Genomic DNA, 17,318 nt, shown 5'->3' on the forward strand with positions numbered 1-17,318 from the left:
TTTGGATTGTGTAAATGGTTGGTGCTAATATGCATAGTTGGTATGTAATGTGAATTGATGATTGGGTTGAGAATTGTGTGGTCTTGAATGATTGGTGTATTGAAAATTTGATGTATTGGGTAATGAGTATTGATTTGTGGTTTATGCATTTAAATTGTGAAATTGGGCTGGAGGCCGTATATTTTGGGCCGGAGGCCGGAAAGAAGTAAGGAAGGTAAGTTGATGTGTGCATTGTATGATGACACAAGTGATTGGATGAGTTTTAAATAATGAATATATGAATGATTGGGTTGGTTATCGAAATTGGTAATTTTGGGTGAAATTGTATAGATGAGGTATGTTTGATTTTGGTTGAGATATATTATGTGGTCATATATGTGAGTATGATTATTGATGCTTTGATGGTATGATAATGCATGAGAGATATGTATGTTGTGATATATGCTTGAGGAATGATTAAGGTTGACTTGGGGGTGAAACCACGTGATAGTGAGTATGATATTGATTATGTATAATGATGCTTGATTGGAAATAGTATTGTTGGAAATTGGGATGAGGAAGGATGTATGACATGTTGATATGTTTGTAATTTAGCCATTTGTTTGAAATGGGTAAAAATGGTTATATAGCGGTTTTGTGAATCGTGGTAAAGTGTTAATGTATGAGTTGAGGAGGCTTGATGTTGATTTTGGTATATTTTGATTGGTTTCAAAAAGAGTTGAAATTTGCATGTTTTGGTTTACTTTGAAAAGAGTTGAAAATGACTTGTTTTGAAAATGGCACTTTGTGGTTTTGTATGAAAAATATGGTTTTTGGGCATACTTTGACGGGACATAACTTGAACTACGGATCTCTGTTTTGTGCCAAATCTATTTAGAAATAAAATTGGATCCGGGATGTCCATGCCGTTCGAAGAACAGGTGAAAAACGATTTAAAATGAGGAAGTTATGTCCGTTAGAAGATTGGTGGTTGAATCTGTGATCTACAGCTTTTAACTTAGAAAATTTTTAGCAGAATGGCCCCTCGCGCGTAGGCGCACTTGGCGCGTACGCACCGTTCTTTCAGAAAATGCCATCCACGCGTGCGCGTGGTGTGCGCGGGTGCGCCGATGTGCTGCACCCAATGCCCAGCCATTTTCCAGAGGGTTGTGCCTGAACTGTGCCTGTTCTGTGCCTAGGGCACGAGAGCACCCACGCGTTCGCGTGGTGGATGCGTGCGCGTCTGTTGGGTATTTTTCAATCCATGTGTTAGCGTGCATGACGCATATGCGTCGATGAGTTTTGTGGCCATCCACGCGTACGCGTGGAGTACGCGTACGCGTGGCCCTGTTTTCATCCCAAAGTTGATTTTTGAGTTTTAAAAACTAAATCTCATACTTTTAAGCCTCCGATCTCACCCCTTATGTATTAAATCATTATGATATGCCTAGTAATGAGAAAGGAGCTAGGGGATGTGGTAACTTGCGAGTGAAGCAAGGAAAAAAGTTATGATCAATGATGATTAACGATGATTATATGAGATATGAAGGATGACGGTGGAAGTACCGTGTATGCCATGAGCCGAAGGGCTATATTTATTGATAAATGGCTAGTTCTTGATTGAACCATGAGCCGGATGGCTGAGTTATTGCCGGGTTACGGCAAAGCCATTATTGATTATGGCTGAGTATAAATGCATATATGATTAATGAATGGATGTGTTAAATGGATAATATTGAAAAATGTTGAAATGTGATGTGTAACCCCGGGTAGTAGGCAGTGGCGTTGTCCACTTGCTCCGGGTATGAGACGGAAAAGGATGTTTATGATAAATGAGTTAATTATAGAGTTTTGAATGAATGTAACTCTGATACCTGGGTAGTAGTAAGGGTTGGGGTTCGTCCCACTTGCTCCAGGTTAATGTTTGAGATTGGATAACAATGAGGTTTGATAATATGAATTGAGATTGAATTAATATATGTTTGAGATACCTGGGCAGTAGCAAGGGTTGTGGTTTGTTCCGCTTGCTCCGGGTTAATGCTTAAGATACCTGGGCAGTAGCAAGGGTTGTGGTTCATCCCACTTGCTCCAAGTCAGAGATCGTGACGCCTGGGTAGTAGCGGCAGTAGTGGTGAATCCACTCGCTCCAGGTTGAGTTTTTAAACACCCGCCTGGGTAGTAGCCGCAGTAGTGGTTGTTCCACTGGCTCTGGGTTGAGCGGATAGTAGCAAGGGGGTTGTAGCTCAAACCTACTTGCTCCGCAAGGGGTGTTTTTGTCCAATGGTTAGCTATCAGGACATGTCGGGTTGGCTATATAACCGACAGATGATATCATCAGCCATAGGGCAGACATACATCATTTGCATATGTTTGAATTGTTTAGGTTTGCCTATTTGTTTTGGATTTCTATATCATATATGCTATTTTACCTGATTACGATATATGCTATGTTACCTGATTACGTGCTACTTGTTCTACTTGTACCTTATTTGTGTATTACTTGTCTGTATTGCTTGTGTTTGTACAACTGAGAGATCCAAATGTTGGTGTCGGTGTATGTTGAGGGCTGTTCTTGATGAGATGAATTGATGATGCGATTGCATGATGATGATGATTTTTGAATGGGATGATTTGAGCCCCCTGGGTAGACGCAGTGATGTGATTTCACTAGCTCTAGACGATGGTATGATGTATTGATATAGAGTTGCTGAGGCAGAACAACTGGTGATGGTTTTGCTTATGATTCTGAGTCTGATTCGTGGAATAATCAGAAAGTTGGGAGACATGTATAACATGAACTAGATTTAGTATCCCCTTACGACAGATGCCTATTTGTGGATTAGTGAGAATCTAGGCTGGATACTTGGTGAAAAGGAGTTTAGGATGCTTAGTGAGTTTTTATTGCAGTGCATTGTATTTATTTGGCACTTTTATCGTACTGGGAACCCATGGGCCCGGGGTTCTCATTCTGTATATATCTCTTATTTTCCAGATACAGGTTCAGGTGCTCAGAAGTGAGCTGCGGTTCGTCTGAGAGACGGCGAAGATATTTATTTTTTCTTCTTTGTGTTTTGCTTATAATCTCTCCACCTTTGTTTTGAAAAGATTATATTATGTATTGAATTCTTTTGGAACTTGCCTATAGAGGCTCTTATGTTTCCTTTGGGAGAGATTAGGATATACTGTTGTCAACTACTTTTATACTGTACCCTAGCCGGCCTAAACTTCGCGGGTCGCGACTAGTGGCTATTACTTATGTTATATATATCTATCTGTTATCTATCTCTCAATCTCCTTTATGCCTTGTCCGTATACCACTTTCGGCTTCACAGTTTAACTTTTCGTTGTCGAAACGTGAGTGATACGTCTTCGCGATTTTATTTCTACTCTTTTCAGGCTTCTCGATTAATACTCCTTTTGAAATTACCTATATTTATATATAAAAAGTCCACCTGAGAGTCGTACCACCGTAATATCATTGACTTATGACTCGAGCATAAGAATTTGAATATTAGGGTGTTACAATATCACTGTCATTTGATGATTATACCTTTCTTCAAGATTCTTCCACAAATCTGGAGAATCTTTTAGTGTATATATTTATTTTTCAATCCTTCGTCAAGATGCCGACAAAAGAAGATCATGGTTTTGACTATATCCTTCTAGGATGCTTTATTTTTAGCTTTAATAGTATCTCCAAAATTCATTGAAACTAGATGAATTTCGGCATCTAATATTCATGATAAGTAATTATTTTCAAATTCATTAAGAGCATTAAGTTCAAGATGAGAGAGTTTTGACATAATAAAAATTTATTAATTGAGTCTTTCTAAATTTTGATCAGAGTCTCGTACTGATAACATGTTGTAAAATAAATAAATAAGGAATAGAAAATAAATATAAAACATAAATATAAATAGAGAACTCTATATTAATATTCACTAATATTATTATCTCAATATAATTGAGATGGTTCATGTAACACCCTAATTAATACACACACACACACACATATAAGGAGTAATAATTCTAGAAGCCCGATGAAGGATATAGCTCAAAAACAGGATTTAAAAGCGCAAAACGTACGCACGAAGCTACTAACTAAACGCACAAGAACCAGATATAGTATAATAAAAGATAGGGTTAAGTATTGTTTTCGTCTCTAACGTCTTGGGTCAAAATCAAAATCGTCCTTGATCTTTTTTCGTTATTAAAATCATCCTCAATATTTTTATTATTAAAAGCATCCTCAACGTTCAAAAATGCTTTAAAATAATCCTTTCCTGAATTCTTGGACCAAAATACCCTCATCATCATCATTCTCCTCTTCACCTTCCTCACCCCACCACCTCCACTGCCACCAACATTACCACCACAACCACCACCAGTACCAACACCAACACCAACAACACCAACACCAATGCCAACACCAATACCAACACAAACACCACCACCAATACCAACCAACACCAACACCAAGAATACCAAACAACAGTAACAACACCAAACAACACCAAACCAAGAAGCAGAAACAGAAAGCTAGAAAGTAGAAACAAGAAAGCAGGAAAGCAAGAAAGCAAAAGTAAGATGCAGAAGCAGAAAGCGATGCAGATGAGGCGGCGAGGCGGCGGTAGTGGCTCGCGTCTCCTCTCTCCCTCACGATCCCCAATGGCGACGGCCATGACAACGGCGACGGCGGCTCCAAGTTTCGCCGGCGCCGTCCCTGCCCCCTCCCATGTTTTCTTTTTTTTTTATGATGATGATGAGGGTATTTTGGTCTAAGAATTAGAGAAAGGATTATTTTAAAGCGGTTTTGAACGTTGAGAATGATTTTAATAATGAAAAAAGGGAGGGAATGATTTTGATTTTGACCCAAGACGTTAGGGACGAAAACAATACTTAACCCTAAAAGATAAGTATATAATAGTATAATAATCAAGCCACAACTCGCGGAGTTTAAGCCGACTAGCCATAAATACAGACAAAACAGAATCAGAAATTTAAAACAGCTTATACAAGGTTTTATCTCTCAATACAAGCCTATAGGCAAAAGCAAAATACAAAAGTGAGAGAGATATATATAAAATAAATCAAAAGACTCCAAAGAGTATCATGATCCTTGATGACAAGTCATCATATGCTAGCTTTGTAAGCATTTTTCACTTGTTTCATTAGTTTTTATACACTTTCTTGCATTGTAAGTTAGTAATTTGGAGTGGAATTGCATGGTTTCTTTGAATCAATCAACCACCCTTTAATTAACACAAAATCATGAGGTTTAAGCTAAAATTAATTGGTTTTTAAATGAATTTTAAGCTTTGTGAATTTTGTGATACTTTGATTGGTTGTTTTGATTACTTGTAGGTGAAGAAAAGAAAGAAACAAGAAAAGCGTGGCCTAAGAAAGGAAAAAGCGTGGCCATGACCATTGAACCTTGGCATCATGAATTGTCATGCATTAATGCTTATGCATGCATGCATTTAATTATTAAGTGACCGGATGAATGGAATGAATGCATGCATGAAACATTTAATTAATAATGCCAATTGAATGAAATAAATGAATACTATGTTAAGTAATTGGCATTACTGATTAAATGTAATAATATAATGAAAGCATGCGTAGAACAATTAATTACTAATGCTAATGAACAAAGGCGTTAAATGAATGAATGATTTAAAGTTAAAGCATTAGCATTATTAATTAAAGCCATGCATTTCTAATGCATTAATAAAAGCATGCATTTCATTACTAATACCATTAAAGTCACTCTGGGGAAGGACCAATGTTTGCGCCAACGTTTGTCTCAAATGTGAGGTCAAATGTTGGCTGAATTTTATCTTGGAAGAACGCTCCTGATTGATGCATTGGATGAGCCATATTTGCGCTAACATTTGCCTCAAACGTGAGGTCAAACGTTGGCAAAAAAATGCCTGGGAGGAGCTACGTTTGAGCTTACGTTTGACCTCAAACATGAACCCAAACGTGGATGACAGCAAATGGCCGTTCTGCATGAGGTTAGCACGCGAGGACGTCTGAGTCAACGTTTGCCTCAAACGTTGACTCAAACGTAAATACCCCAAGGTCCAAGTTGCAAACAGATTTCTTCTCAACACCAAGAGCAATCAACAGAGACTATCTTCAACCCAATTCCATCAAGGCCAAAGGCCCAATTCAAGGCTTGGTGATCATTTGAAGAAAGTGTATAAATAGCTTAGGATTTAAGTTTTAGGGGTGCTTTTCTTTTTAGATTTTTTTACTGGATTTTAGTGGAGAGCTCAATTTTATTTTTTTCATTGTTGATTCAGAGTTTTCGGGAGGATTGAGGAAGGAGAATTGAATTCTCTTCTTCTGGGTTTTCCGATTTTCTTTTTCTGCACACTTAGCTTGAGTCTTGGGTGTTGAGAATTGAGAAAATTCTGCTCAATCTCACCTTGAGACCTCTTTGTTTCTTTTTCCGCACAATTCAAGATTTGGTGATTTGAATTCAAGTTTCTTTACCGTTTGATCCTCAAATTGTTTGCAATTGTTCTTTGAATTGGATCAAGGAAGGCAGTGAGATCTAGACTTGGTTTTCTAGTCTCTTGACCCCTGAGATCTGCCATTTCTTTTTCTGTTTATCTGCTGAGGCTTCTTCAAGCCAATTTACTTTTCTGTTTGAGATTTATTTCAATTCCAGTTATCTTCTACTCTTTTGCTTATTGCAATTTACTTGTCTTTGTTTGAATTCTGCAATCCCAACTCCCTAAGCCCTTTTATATTCAAGCAATTTACATTTCTTGCATTCTAAGCTTCTGCAATTTACATTTCTTGCACTCTAAGTTTCTGTCATTTACTTTACTTGCTCTTTAAGATTAAGCACTTTTACTTTTCGTTCTCTTTAATTTACTGTAATTCTCCCTTCTCGCTTTACAATTCATGTAATTTAGGTTCTGTCAATCACAAATCACTCAAATCAACTCTTGTTGGCTTGACTAAATCAACCACTAAACTAAAATTGCTCAATCCTTCAATCCCTGTGGGATCGACCTCACTCCCGTGAGTTATTTTTACTTGATGCGACCCGGTACACTTGCCGGTGAGTTTTGTGTTGGATCGCTTTCCACACATCAATCCTCCGCTTCTGTCACCATCCAAGCAACTCACCGAGGTGAGTTGCGACCTGCATCTGAAAAACAATAACAGAATATGGTATGAGAATCAGAAGTTCTCAGTATGGTAACAGTGCCCAGTAATGTAAGATGTAAGGTTCCGGGACGCCGAAGGCAATCATAGAACTTCGCATTAAACAGATATTCAAGCCTTAACAAAATAATTAACTTAAACCATAAACCATAAATATGGTTATCTAAACTTAGGGAATTTCTAACTAATATCGAATCACACCGCTGTATCCCACAACCGTCACCAACCTACCCTCCACGCGATTCCATCGCCACTGCCTACCTACCTCCTCAGCACCAGACAAACACAGATAATGCAAGCAAGTAAAACACAGGTAGTATTCATATATCTCAAGTAATTCAGGAAGCAAATAGGCATATTATACAATTAGGCAAATTTAAGTAATCAAAGCAAATAAGCACATAAGAAATGCATATGATGAATGTCTATCCTATTGGTTCGTGATATCACTTGTCAGTCCATAAATGCCAACCTGACACATCCTTTCGGATGTAGCTTTTCTGCCACGCCCATGGATATAGTGCCAGGCACACTCTACTGACCCACGGATATAATGCCGGGCACACTCTATTCACCCATGGATATAGTGTCGGACACACTCGCATGCGTAACCCAATGATATAGTGCCTGGCACACTCTTGCAGCATAAAAGGTTATTAATCATAATTTATTCCCAGCCATATAGTGCCCTGCACACTATCATGCTTAACCCAAGGATATAGTGCCTGCCACACTCTCAACATTCAACAAGATCATCATTCCTCTTTAAGTTTTCATCGTACTTAACCCAAGGATATAGTGCCTGTCACACTCTCAACATTCAACAAGTTCATCATTCTTTTCTGAGTCCTTAACTTATCATAACCATCATTAATTTTTAATTCCCAACTCATTAGTTTATCAGTTTCTTGACTTGTTGTCAACAATCACCAAGTTCACTACTCTTCCTTCTCTTTCAACAAACTCATACTCATTACACTAGAAACCTAAACTTCCATTTACTAACTTTTCAAATTACATTCCCTAGGACCTTTCCCATATTTTGATACCCGAAAATAAGCCACAGAGTCTTAAAATGGTGTCACAGAAGCTTACAAGCTTGTTGGGAAGGTGAAATAGTTGAAAACAAAGTTTAAGTTTGAGAAACAAGACGTGTGCGTACGCACAGGGGTGTGCGTGCACATGCCCAAAGAGATTTTTAAAATGTGTGCGTACGCATAGGGGTGTATGTACACACAAATACAAATTTTTACAATTCTGTCTGCTCGCACAAGGTATGCTAGCGCCCCCAACAGACTGACCTTCCCAACGTGTGCGTGCGCACAGGTTGTAATACTCCATTGGATATGTGCACGCACAGGTCGTGCTAACGCCCTCACCAGCAAGCCTTTCCCTGCTTGTGCGTACGCACAAGACTGTGCGTGCGCATAGAATTGAAGTTTCACAGGGTTGTGCATGCGCACATATCAGAAATCACAAAATTCTACAACTTTGCAGAATTTCAGATTTTGACCCTAACTTTGAATGATCATAACTCCCTCTACAAAAATCTAAATTTTACACACTTTATATCCATTTGAAGAGTTTTCAATGAACTTTAATTTAAATCAAATTTCAACAATTTTTGAAAATCGAGGCTCAAGTTATGATCCGTCAAAATTCACCAAAAATCTATTTTTATCAAAAATCACAAATCCTCAACTTTCCACAATCTTCAACCAAAATCAAACCAAAGCCATAACAAACTCCAAATTACATCATAACTCACCCTTTGGGTCATATTCCACCATATATACCAAATTTTTCCTTCACACTTCATTATTCTCAACCTCAAATATCAAATATATAACATTATAATCAATCCTCCTCCAACACATTACAATATCGCCAACCTCAAACATCAACATATCATACTAAAAACCATTTTCAATCTACACTATCATCCATCATCATCATATCACTAACAATCATCATGAGTTAACCCCATTCAACCCCCAATCATTCTCAATATCAATAACATTACTCATCCAAATTCATAATTCATATCATTTATCAACAATCTCAACACTCACCTTCAATTACCAACAACACCAATATTCATCATTACTCATCAACCATATCAACAACCCTCATCAATAATAATAGTCCACAACATTCATCATCAAAACATATAATCATCATTATTTTTATTCGTATTCATTCCACACAACAATACCACTTTATCTATCAATTCTCATCAACAACACCAATAATCAATTTCCTCAACAACATCATAATTACACACCAATACATACAATTTATAAAATCTTCATCCCAATTCACATACCTCATACATAATCCAACCCACCATCAATACTCATCAACACCGAAAATTTTCAAAAATCATCATCAACTACAATAATCCAATACAACTAACAATTAACGTCAATTCACATAATTTTTCATACGCCAATATTATTCAATTCTATCTTAGGGTCAACTAGTCTAAGTGTTCAAAAATATTACATATTATATAAAAAAAATTGAAACCATACCTTGACCGATTCCCAATATGCACAAACCACCACTTTGAGTCCAAACAAGCTTCCAATATTCATCAACTATCAAGCCATACACATAACATACCAAGAATCAACACTATGGCTAACCAAAACATCAAACCACAAGAGTTTAAAGAGACTTACCTTACCCAACGTGATTAGGTGTAAAATCCAACAATTACCCACTACTAGAGATCATCTAAACAAGCAAAACCACAAAATATACTTAAAAACTAAACCCCCAAAAATACAGAAGTTAGGACAGGAAACTGGTAGGTGAGTTTCAAGATCTTACCAGCAAAACCTAAATAGAAAGGAAGAGCTCGTCGAGAGATTCGCGTGACCGCAAACGGCTCGTCAATCAAAACTCCGTAGCTCAAGTTATGGCTCCCAAAAAGTGGTGATGAATAGTGTCACCCCTTTCTTCTCCCTTCTCTCTTAAATTCGCGCCCCTCTCTCTCTTGGAGGTGAAAAATGAGCTAAAAGCTCATTAAACTCACTTATATATGTTGGGCCTTGGGTCTGGTTTGAGCCCGGTCCTACCCTTAACATTTTTTATTCGTTTGGCCTACTTTGGGCCAAACCTTTAAGATTAGTGCCCGATATTCAATTTTAAATTATTTTTATCCTTTCAAAATAATAAATCAACTTTTAAAATCTTATTTTTCAAAATATGCGATACTAGACAGACTAGAGTCGGTACTGCCGGTTTAAGCTTCAATACGTATTTTACAGAAACTTTTCGAAAAAGATACATTTTCCAACTCAGTAAAATTCATTGAAATCAAATTTTACCTTTAAATTTTTAAATTAAAACTTCTAAATTTTAAATCTATTCCGGACACTAAAATTATTATTTTTATTAAAACAGTTTTACCAGAAAACTCCGATTCTGACCGTTCATATATATTCACTCTTTATATGTTGATGAGCATGCATATAGAATTATAGATAGAATAGTATTTTATGTAATGCTGTGTGTGTTTTTCTCTCAGACCAGAGTACTCTATTTATAATTTTATATTTACAAAGGTCATTATTTTTAAACCTCATTAAATTCAATCTCTCTTAATAACTTGAACCTCCCAATATTAAAAAATTGAGCCACCTATATTATGAAAAAAATCATTATTAAATAGACATTCATATCACAACCGTTATATCTTTTTTTAACCATCTTATTTTTTCTCAAACCATTAATTCCCATTCAAATTCAATCATTTTATCAAAAAGATTTTTGAATTTATCGTTTTCTGTTTCACTTTTCCTTAATATGCAATATCTATTACTTAGTCCTGCATCTAAATTGGGGTCGCCCTCACTCTCTTTGGGCAAGCTTCTACTCTTTGCTTTGGCCCAGGTCCACTTTCACCTATTTCAGTTTCCTCCGGTCCAACTTCAACAAAAAAAAGATACCATTACTCTATTCATATATATATTTTTTAAAGTTAGGAGTGAAATTCAAACCTGTAACCTTTTAAATAACATTTTAAATAAGTATAAGTACGAAAAGATTATACCATTTGAATCATATTTCATTGGCTCTATTCAAGTTCCTTATTTTGAAATAATGTACACTATTTATTTATCTGTTCCATTATTACTATTTTAGCTGGGTGGAGCATGTAATAAGTTAAGATGTCCGTAATTAAGCATATTCATCCAAAAACCAAGGTTGGTAGACAAGTATTATATTATTGACTTTGGTAAAAGAAACATTTTAGACTTTCCTATCAAAACGACCCATAGTTTTTTGTGGAATTAATAGATGACTTTTTGTGTAAATTTTATTTTTGAGTAAATATCGTTCCTAATTATGAAAGATTTGAATGTATATATTTATAATATAAAAAAATATAAACTAATTTAATACTTTGAGTTAGCTCAAAATTACAATGAGTCGCTGGATAGTTTTATGAAACTAATTCAATTTCTAATAAGTATATCAAATTAGTTTACCTTTTCGATAGTTAAAAGTTTATGTACTCAAATCAATTATGATAAAAAAAATTGTAATTGACTCTTTATTTTTAGATTGTATTACAATTCGAAATATTTAGATACAAATTATTTTTAGAAACATCAAAGTATTAACAATAACCCTAAAATGTATAAAAGATGTCGTTATTATCACGAGAAAGAAGAAGAATAATATAGTATTAAAATTGAAACGAATACAAATATCATTGACTAATGATAAGTATTCAACGTTTTCAAAACAAAAAAATACAGTATAATATATATGCAGAGATTAATAAGATAAAAAATATTAAATGAACAAGTTATTTTTGTAATTAAATCTAACTAATTTTATTTTGCTTTTATGTTTTTACTCCTTTTTTTTCTCTTCAACTAAAATTTTTTATTATCCATGTTTAAACTATTAAACCAATTTAATTATAAAATGGTTTAGTTATATAGAATCACGTAAAATAAATATACATAAAATAGACATTAATTTGCTTGTGCGCTTCCTATATAGATCATATCCTCCGTTCAAATTTACACAATCGAAGCAAATTTAAAAAGAATACTGTTAAAATTACACTCTCTAATCTATCTCTAGATCAGAGAGAAAAGTGAAATAGCTAGAAAAAAGACCCAACCCTTAAAACTAAATCACAAAATATACATAAAATAAGTTTTTAATATACACATACATGATATTTTTTTGTATTTAACTGCTCAAACCAAAGTTCTCCACTATAAGTGCTTGAAATTAGAAAATTAACCTTTTTTGTTCAATCAACAAACAGCTAACAAAAGATTTAAAACTGTTTTAGCAAAATAAACAAAAACAAAGTTAGCTGAATGTTAATAGAAAAAAAACAGGCCGTGTCTAATTTTCTTTTTTTTTTAAAATAATAACAAGTAGGAACAAAATGGCTATCACTGCAGCATATTTATGTATAAGAAACATATGTAAATTATAAGATGAAAATTGCATAGAAGAAACAATAATGTAGTATAACGATTGATGAAGCTATGAGAGGGAGAGATTATGTTGTTCATGACAAAGCTCCTTCCTGAGCTTATGTGAGAAGAGCTTGCATGCATCCATGCTAAGATCAATGGCAGCAGAGAGTGCAATGAACAAAGCGGCATCAGCCATGCAAGTCACGTGCTGTGCACCAATTTGCACAACGGGCTTGCTAACTTTACCTTCACCTTCCACACTTGACCCCATCACAAACCCTTTTCCATAATGTGGAACATACAACACCCCCTTATCCTTCATCACTCTGTAGTCAATGCAAAATTCGCCTCCTTTTTTTGTGCTCATTGTAGACTCAGCAATGGGGATCCCGTTGCTTTCTGTCACCAGCTCAAATTTGTAGCCTAGGCCGTCTACAGGGCCTCGTTCTCGCCATGCCTCGAGGCGGCCCCATGGCTTCCAGCTGCTTATTGGGGTCGCCCCGTTATGGCTGGGGCGGAGAATGAGCCATGCACCTGGGTTTGATCTCGACACTCTATCCGAACCGGGGGATGGGACGAATGGGGTGATCATGGAGGCCGCCGCCACCGGAGAGCCGGAGAGGTCGTGGATCATTATAATCCAACCCTTTCTCTCCCTCCCTTGGCGCTCCCTCACACTTGAGAAGGTTCTCTCCCATCTGCTTCGTTGCTTCGTGAAATCTGAGGGAGTTGACCTGAAATTATGCTAAAGGATCAGTATAATTTATTATTTTGATTAATAACTAACTAGTAATATTTAAAAATGTTATTTAAAAGAATGATACTCGATGGCTAAACTAAAAATATTATTCAATATAAATTAAAATTATTGGTTCTTAGATTTTTCAATATCACTACCCTTGTTGGCAAGAAGCTTATACTCAATAATCATATTCATATGTTAGTTAACTAAATCAAATAATGTAAGGAGTAATAACAAAACATTATAACGAAAATGTCAAACGTGCTAGGAGAATAAAATTATAGTCCTATGAGATATTGAGAGTGCGCCCCCACCAGATACTAGCACATGGTAGGGAATCCAGTGCAGTTATCTAAAACAGTTTGGAAAATCTCAGCTTGTCTGTTTGACCAACCCTGAGTCTATATGAATTCAATGCTGCTATTTAATGAAAGATCATGAGATAATAACTTATTTCAACCAGAAGGTTGATCAAGCATGGTTCTTTTGATTATTTCTTTAATACATCTACATTATTATAATTGAACAATCCTTATCTCAGATAAGAGAGAGTGTTATTATTTGTGATTAATAATATGGCAAAAGACAAATTAATTGAAAGAGAGAGTGTGTGTGTGTAAGGGGAGTTTTCCAGAGTTGGACTATAAAATTGCCAGCCCATAGACATAGACAGTATGAAAATGAAAGATTGGTGGTGCCACTTTCCAATTTTTAATTTCCAAGGTTTCTTTCACCATAAAAAAGAGAAAGGAACAAATTGCAGAAAAGGTGTATATCATGTTTTTTCACCAAAATGAAAACAAGTACAAAAAAGGATATGTTATAATAACAAACAATTAAGCAAAATTAGAGACAGAAACATAATGGAAATGAAAATGAAATTGAGCTGGATAAGGTGGTGAGTGAGGCCCCAAGTTAAGTTAGTAGGCATGTGAATGATAAATTTATTAGGTACCAGCTCTGAGAGACACTGACAAGCCAGCCCACATGTCTAATCAAATATTAAACCTCATCTTAAGTCTTAATCATAACTTTAATGTTTTCATAACTATAATTAATGAACCTAACTATTCCTACCCATTAGTCCTGCACTCTTGCTTGTAAAGTTAGCAAAACCTTAATAGCACACTAATAATTTTTGTTGGCTTTTTTGTATAGACAAATTATATTTGGTTGACTTACTTTTTAGTTTTTACATATTTATTTTAAAATTTTTCAGTTTATTATGATAACTACTGTTGTATGAAATTCAAGCTTGTTTGACTCTTACATCCTGATTATTATATATATACAAGATTATTTTTGGGGGGATTAAAAGTTACTTTAGCAATGATAAAATATTGATAAATTAAAACTAGTTAGAAATCGTATATTGTAAAGGAAAAGAGAATTACCGAGAGATTGGGAGCAATTAATGGGTAAAAAGAAAAGAGAAAAGAAGAAGAATGGAAAAGGAAGAACGTTGACTTCTAGTCAGCGAGATAACTGGAATTAATCTATAGTTCTATACTGTATATATTAATAGAAAGTAGAAACAAATTGATTGGCACTATAATACTCGTTTTATTTTACTAGAATAATTTTATTAATTTCAGTGCTTCATGTCTTTTCAACGTTGAATTCTTTTTTACTTATTTGCTTATAAACTAAAAACCAACGAATATTAAACAACTTTATTAGAATTTTAAAGACAACATAGTAACTCGAAGTTTGACCAGGATCATTCTCTTAATCTGTATTAGAATCCATTTCTTTTGAATGGACATTACAATTTTATTTTATTTTATTAAAAAAAACAATTCAATGTTTGAAAGAGATCATATAATCTTCCGTCTTACTGTTGATTTATTTTTTTATTCCCAGAAAATGCTAGGTAGACAATGACTATATTGACATGAACAACCACCAATCAAATAAAAATATATTATACCCTAATTTAATACTACTAATTTAAATTTATTCTTTTAACCCTATTAATTCATATTGTTTACACATTATTTGAAAATATTGTTGATTATTTATACTTTTTCTTATCATAATCAAACAGAAATTTAAAAATAAATAAACATTAATTGCCAAAAGAAGATTGATAATAACATTTGTTTTCTCAATTTAATTCATCATCTTACATTTATTTATGAAGAAATAAAATAACACTTTACTATGGTGAAAGCAATTTTTTTATTTTTCACCTACATTGAATAAAAAGTAAAGACATGATTTTTCTTTTCAGTTGCTGCTAAATACTTTTTTTCCGTAAAAAGTAGCCCAAAAAATCTTAAAACAATTTTAGAAGAAAAAAACCATTTTAGGAAAATTTTAAGGTTCCCTAAAGAAAAAAAGAAAAAAAAAGTTTAACTGAACTGTTAAGAAATATGTTAATTCAAGTGGTTCATGGACTCACTTTTTATACAGTTGTAGTAGTGATTAATGAAGCAACATGCACTGTACAATTCACGTAACCAAAAAATAAAAATAAAAAACAAGTATAGAAAGAACTGAGCGAGTTGAAGTGAGTTGACTCACCGAGTTCTGGAGTTGCGATCCGCGCTGAACTTGCAGCTAAACACTGGCTGCCTGATGTTATTCTCTTGAACCAAGAAAACCACTGGGCTGCACTCCGGTTCGCCACCGAACTGAAAAACGAACCGTGGATCCGGTTCGGAGCGAACCACCATGTGAACCCGAGGCGAGCATTCCTCCTCCAAACCCGCTTCACCTCCTTCAGTACTACTCTCTTTCTTCTCCTTCTTTCTCTTCTTATTCTTCTTTCCGAGGCTCAACCACCCGCTGTGGTAAGTGGCGGAGCGCGACGGCGAAGAGAGCGGAACGGTGATGCGGAGGCGGCCGAGGAGCCTGGCGCCGGCAGAGAAGCCGCAGCAGCAGGTGGCGGCGATGCTGCCGGCGTAGACGGAGAGGCGGAGGGTGAGAGGCCTGGCGGAGAATCGGCGGATAGCGGCGGAGTCGAGGTGGAAGGCGGCGGAGGAGTTGGAAAGAGAGGAGTCGTCGGAGGTGAGGAGAGGGAGGAGGGCGGTGTGTGAAGGGAAGTTGTTGATGTGGATCTTGCAGAAGCATGGCGTGGTTGAAGGGTGAACGCCACCGGAAAGCGGCGAGCGTCTGGTGAAGGAGGGAAGCTTGAGTGCGAGAGAGTCCACGGTGAGTCTCACGTACGGACAGGGATCCATTTGGAATACCAGAATATAACTAACTGAATTGCTTTTAATTAGAGTGAAAGTGTGGAAGAGTTCTGTTTGGGGGAGGTTTTGTTTTGTTTTGTTTTGATTTCAGAGTTTGCATGTCATCCCACTCTTTAATATATATCATCCATTTCTGTTGTCCACATGAAAATTTTCAGGCATTCATTTCTTCTACTTTCACTCTTTATCCATACCTGTTATCATAATTCTACCTACAACATTCTTATAGTTAAAGATAGGGGAATTTTAGGGGAGCAATAATTTTGTTGAATAATATGAACAACCATCAATTAAATAAAAATATATTATACTTCTAATTTAATTTTTTAAATTTTAATATTAAAATAACCATCTGTATATTAGTAAAATGAATATTCAATATATTTATTATTTACATTGTTTAATATTTTTATTGTTCATTTCTACTTTTTCTTAAAGATATTTCTTATTTATATATGTATCTACTTTTTACTTATATATTTTTATTTTTATTATAAGTAATTAATAAAAAAATATTTAAGAAAAAATATATATTTTTCTACATAATTAGTATTTCGTATATAAATTAATAATGTTTTGTGGTAAATTTTAAGTGTCTATCACTTTTCTATTCTTATTTTGATTTTTCACCTTTTTCAGTTTTTTATTGGTACCAAATAACATATATAAAAAATGTACAAAACTAATAATAATATATAAATTCTATTAAAATAATATAGAATATTTAAAGAAAATTATACCAAAATGCAAAATTCTATG

General features: G+C 35.1%; 1 protein-coding gene across 1 annotated transcript; it reads right to left on the minus strand.

Annotated features, from left to right (window-relative positions):
• Positions 1 to 12,584: 12,584 nt before the first annotated feature.
• Positions 12,585 to 16,725, minus strand: LOC107490249 (uncharacterized). The gene is made up of 2 exons (XM_016111008.3): positions 15,889 to 16,725; positions 12,585 to 13,354 (listed from the first exon to the last, which is right to left on the minus strand). Exons 1-2 carry the CDS (start codon positions 16,545 to 16,547, stop codon positions 12,688 to 12,690), a joined length of 1,326 nt encoding a protein of 441 aa, XP_015966494.1. The 5' UTR covers positions 16,548 to 16,725; the 3' UTR covers positions 12,585 to 12,687.
• Positions 16,726 to 17,318: the final 593 nt, after the last annotated feature.

This window comes from Arachis duranensis, chromosome 5 (assembly GCF_000817695.3).
Source record: "Arachis duranensis cultivar V14167 chromosome 5, aradu.V14167.gnm2.J7QH, whole genome shotgun sequence".
In the NCBI taxonomy this organism is placed as follows: Eukaryota; Viridiplantae; Streptophyta; class Magnoliopsida; order Fabales; family Fabaceae; genus Arachis; species Arachis duranensis.

Excerpts from the sequence above, each read along its gene's own strand:
- LOC107490249 (XM_016111008.3), bottom strand. The coding sequence starts at position 16,547 with ATGGATCCCTGTCCGTACGTGAGACTCACCGTGGACTCTCTCGCACTC. Across the intron at positions 13,355-15,888 it reads GATCGCAACTCCAGAACTCG|GTCAACTCCCTCAGATTTCA; the intron begins GTGAGTCAACTC and ends GCATAATTTCAG.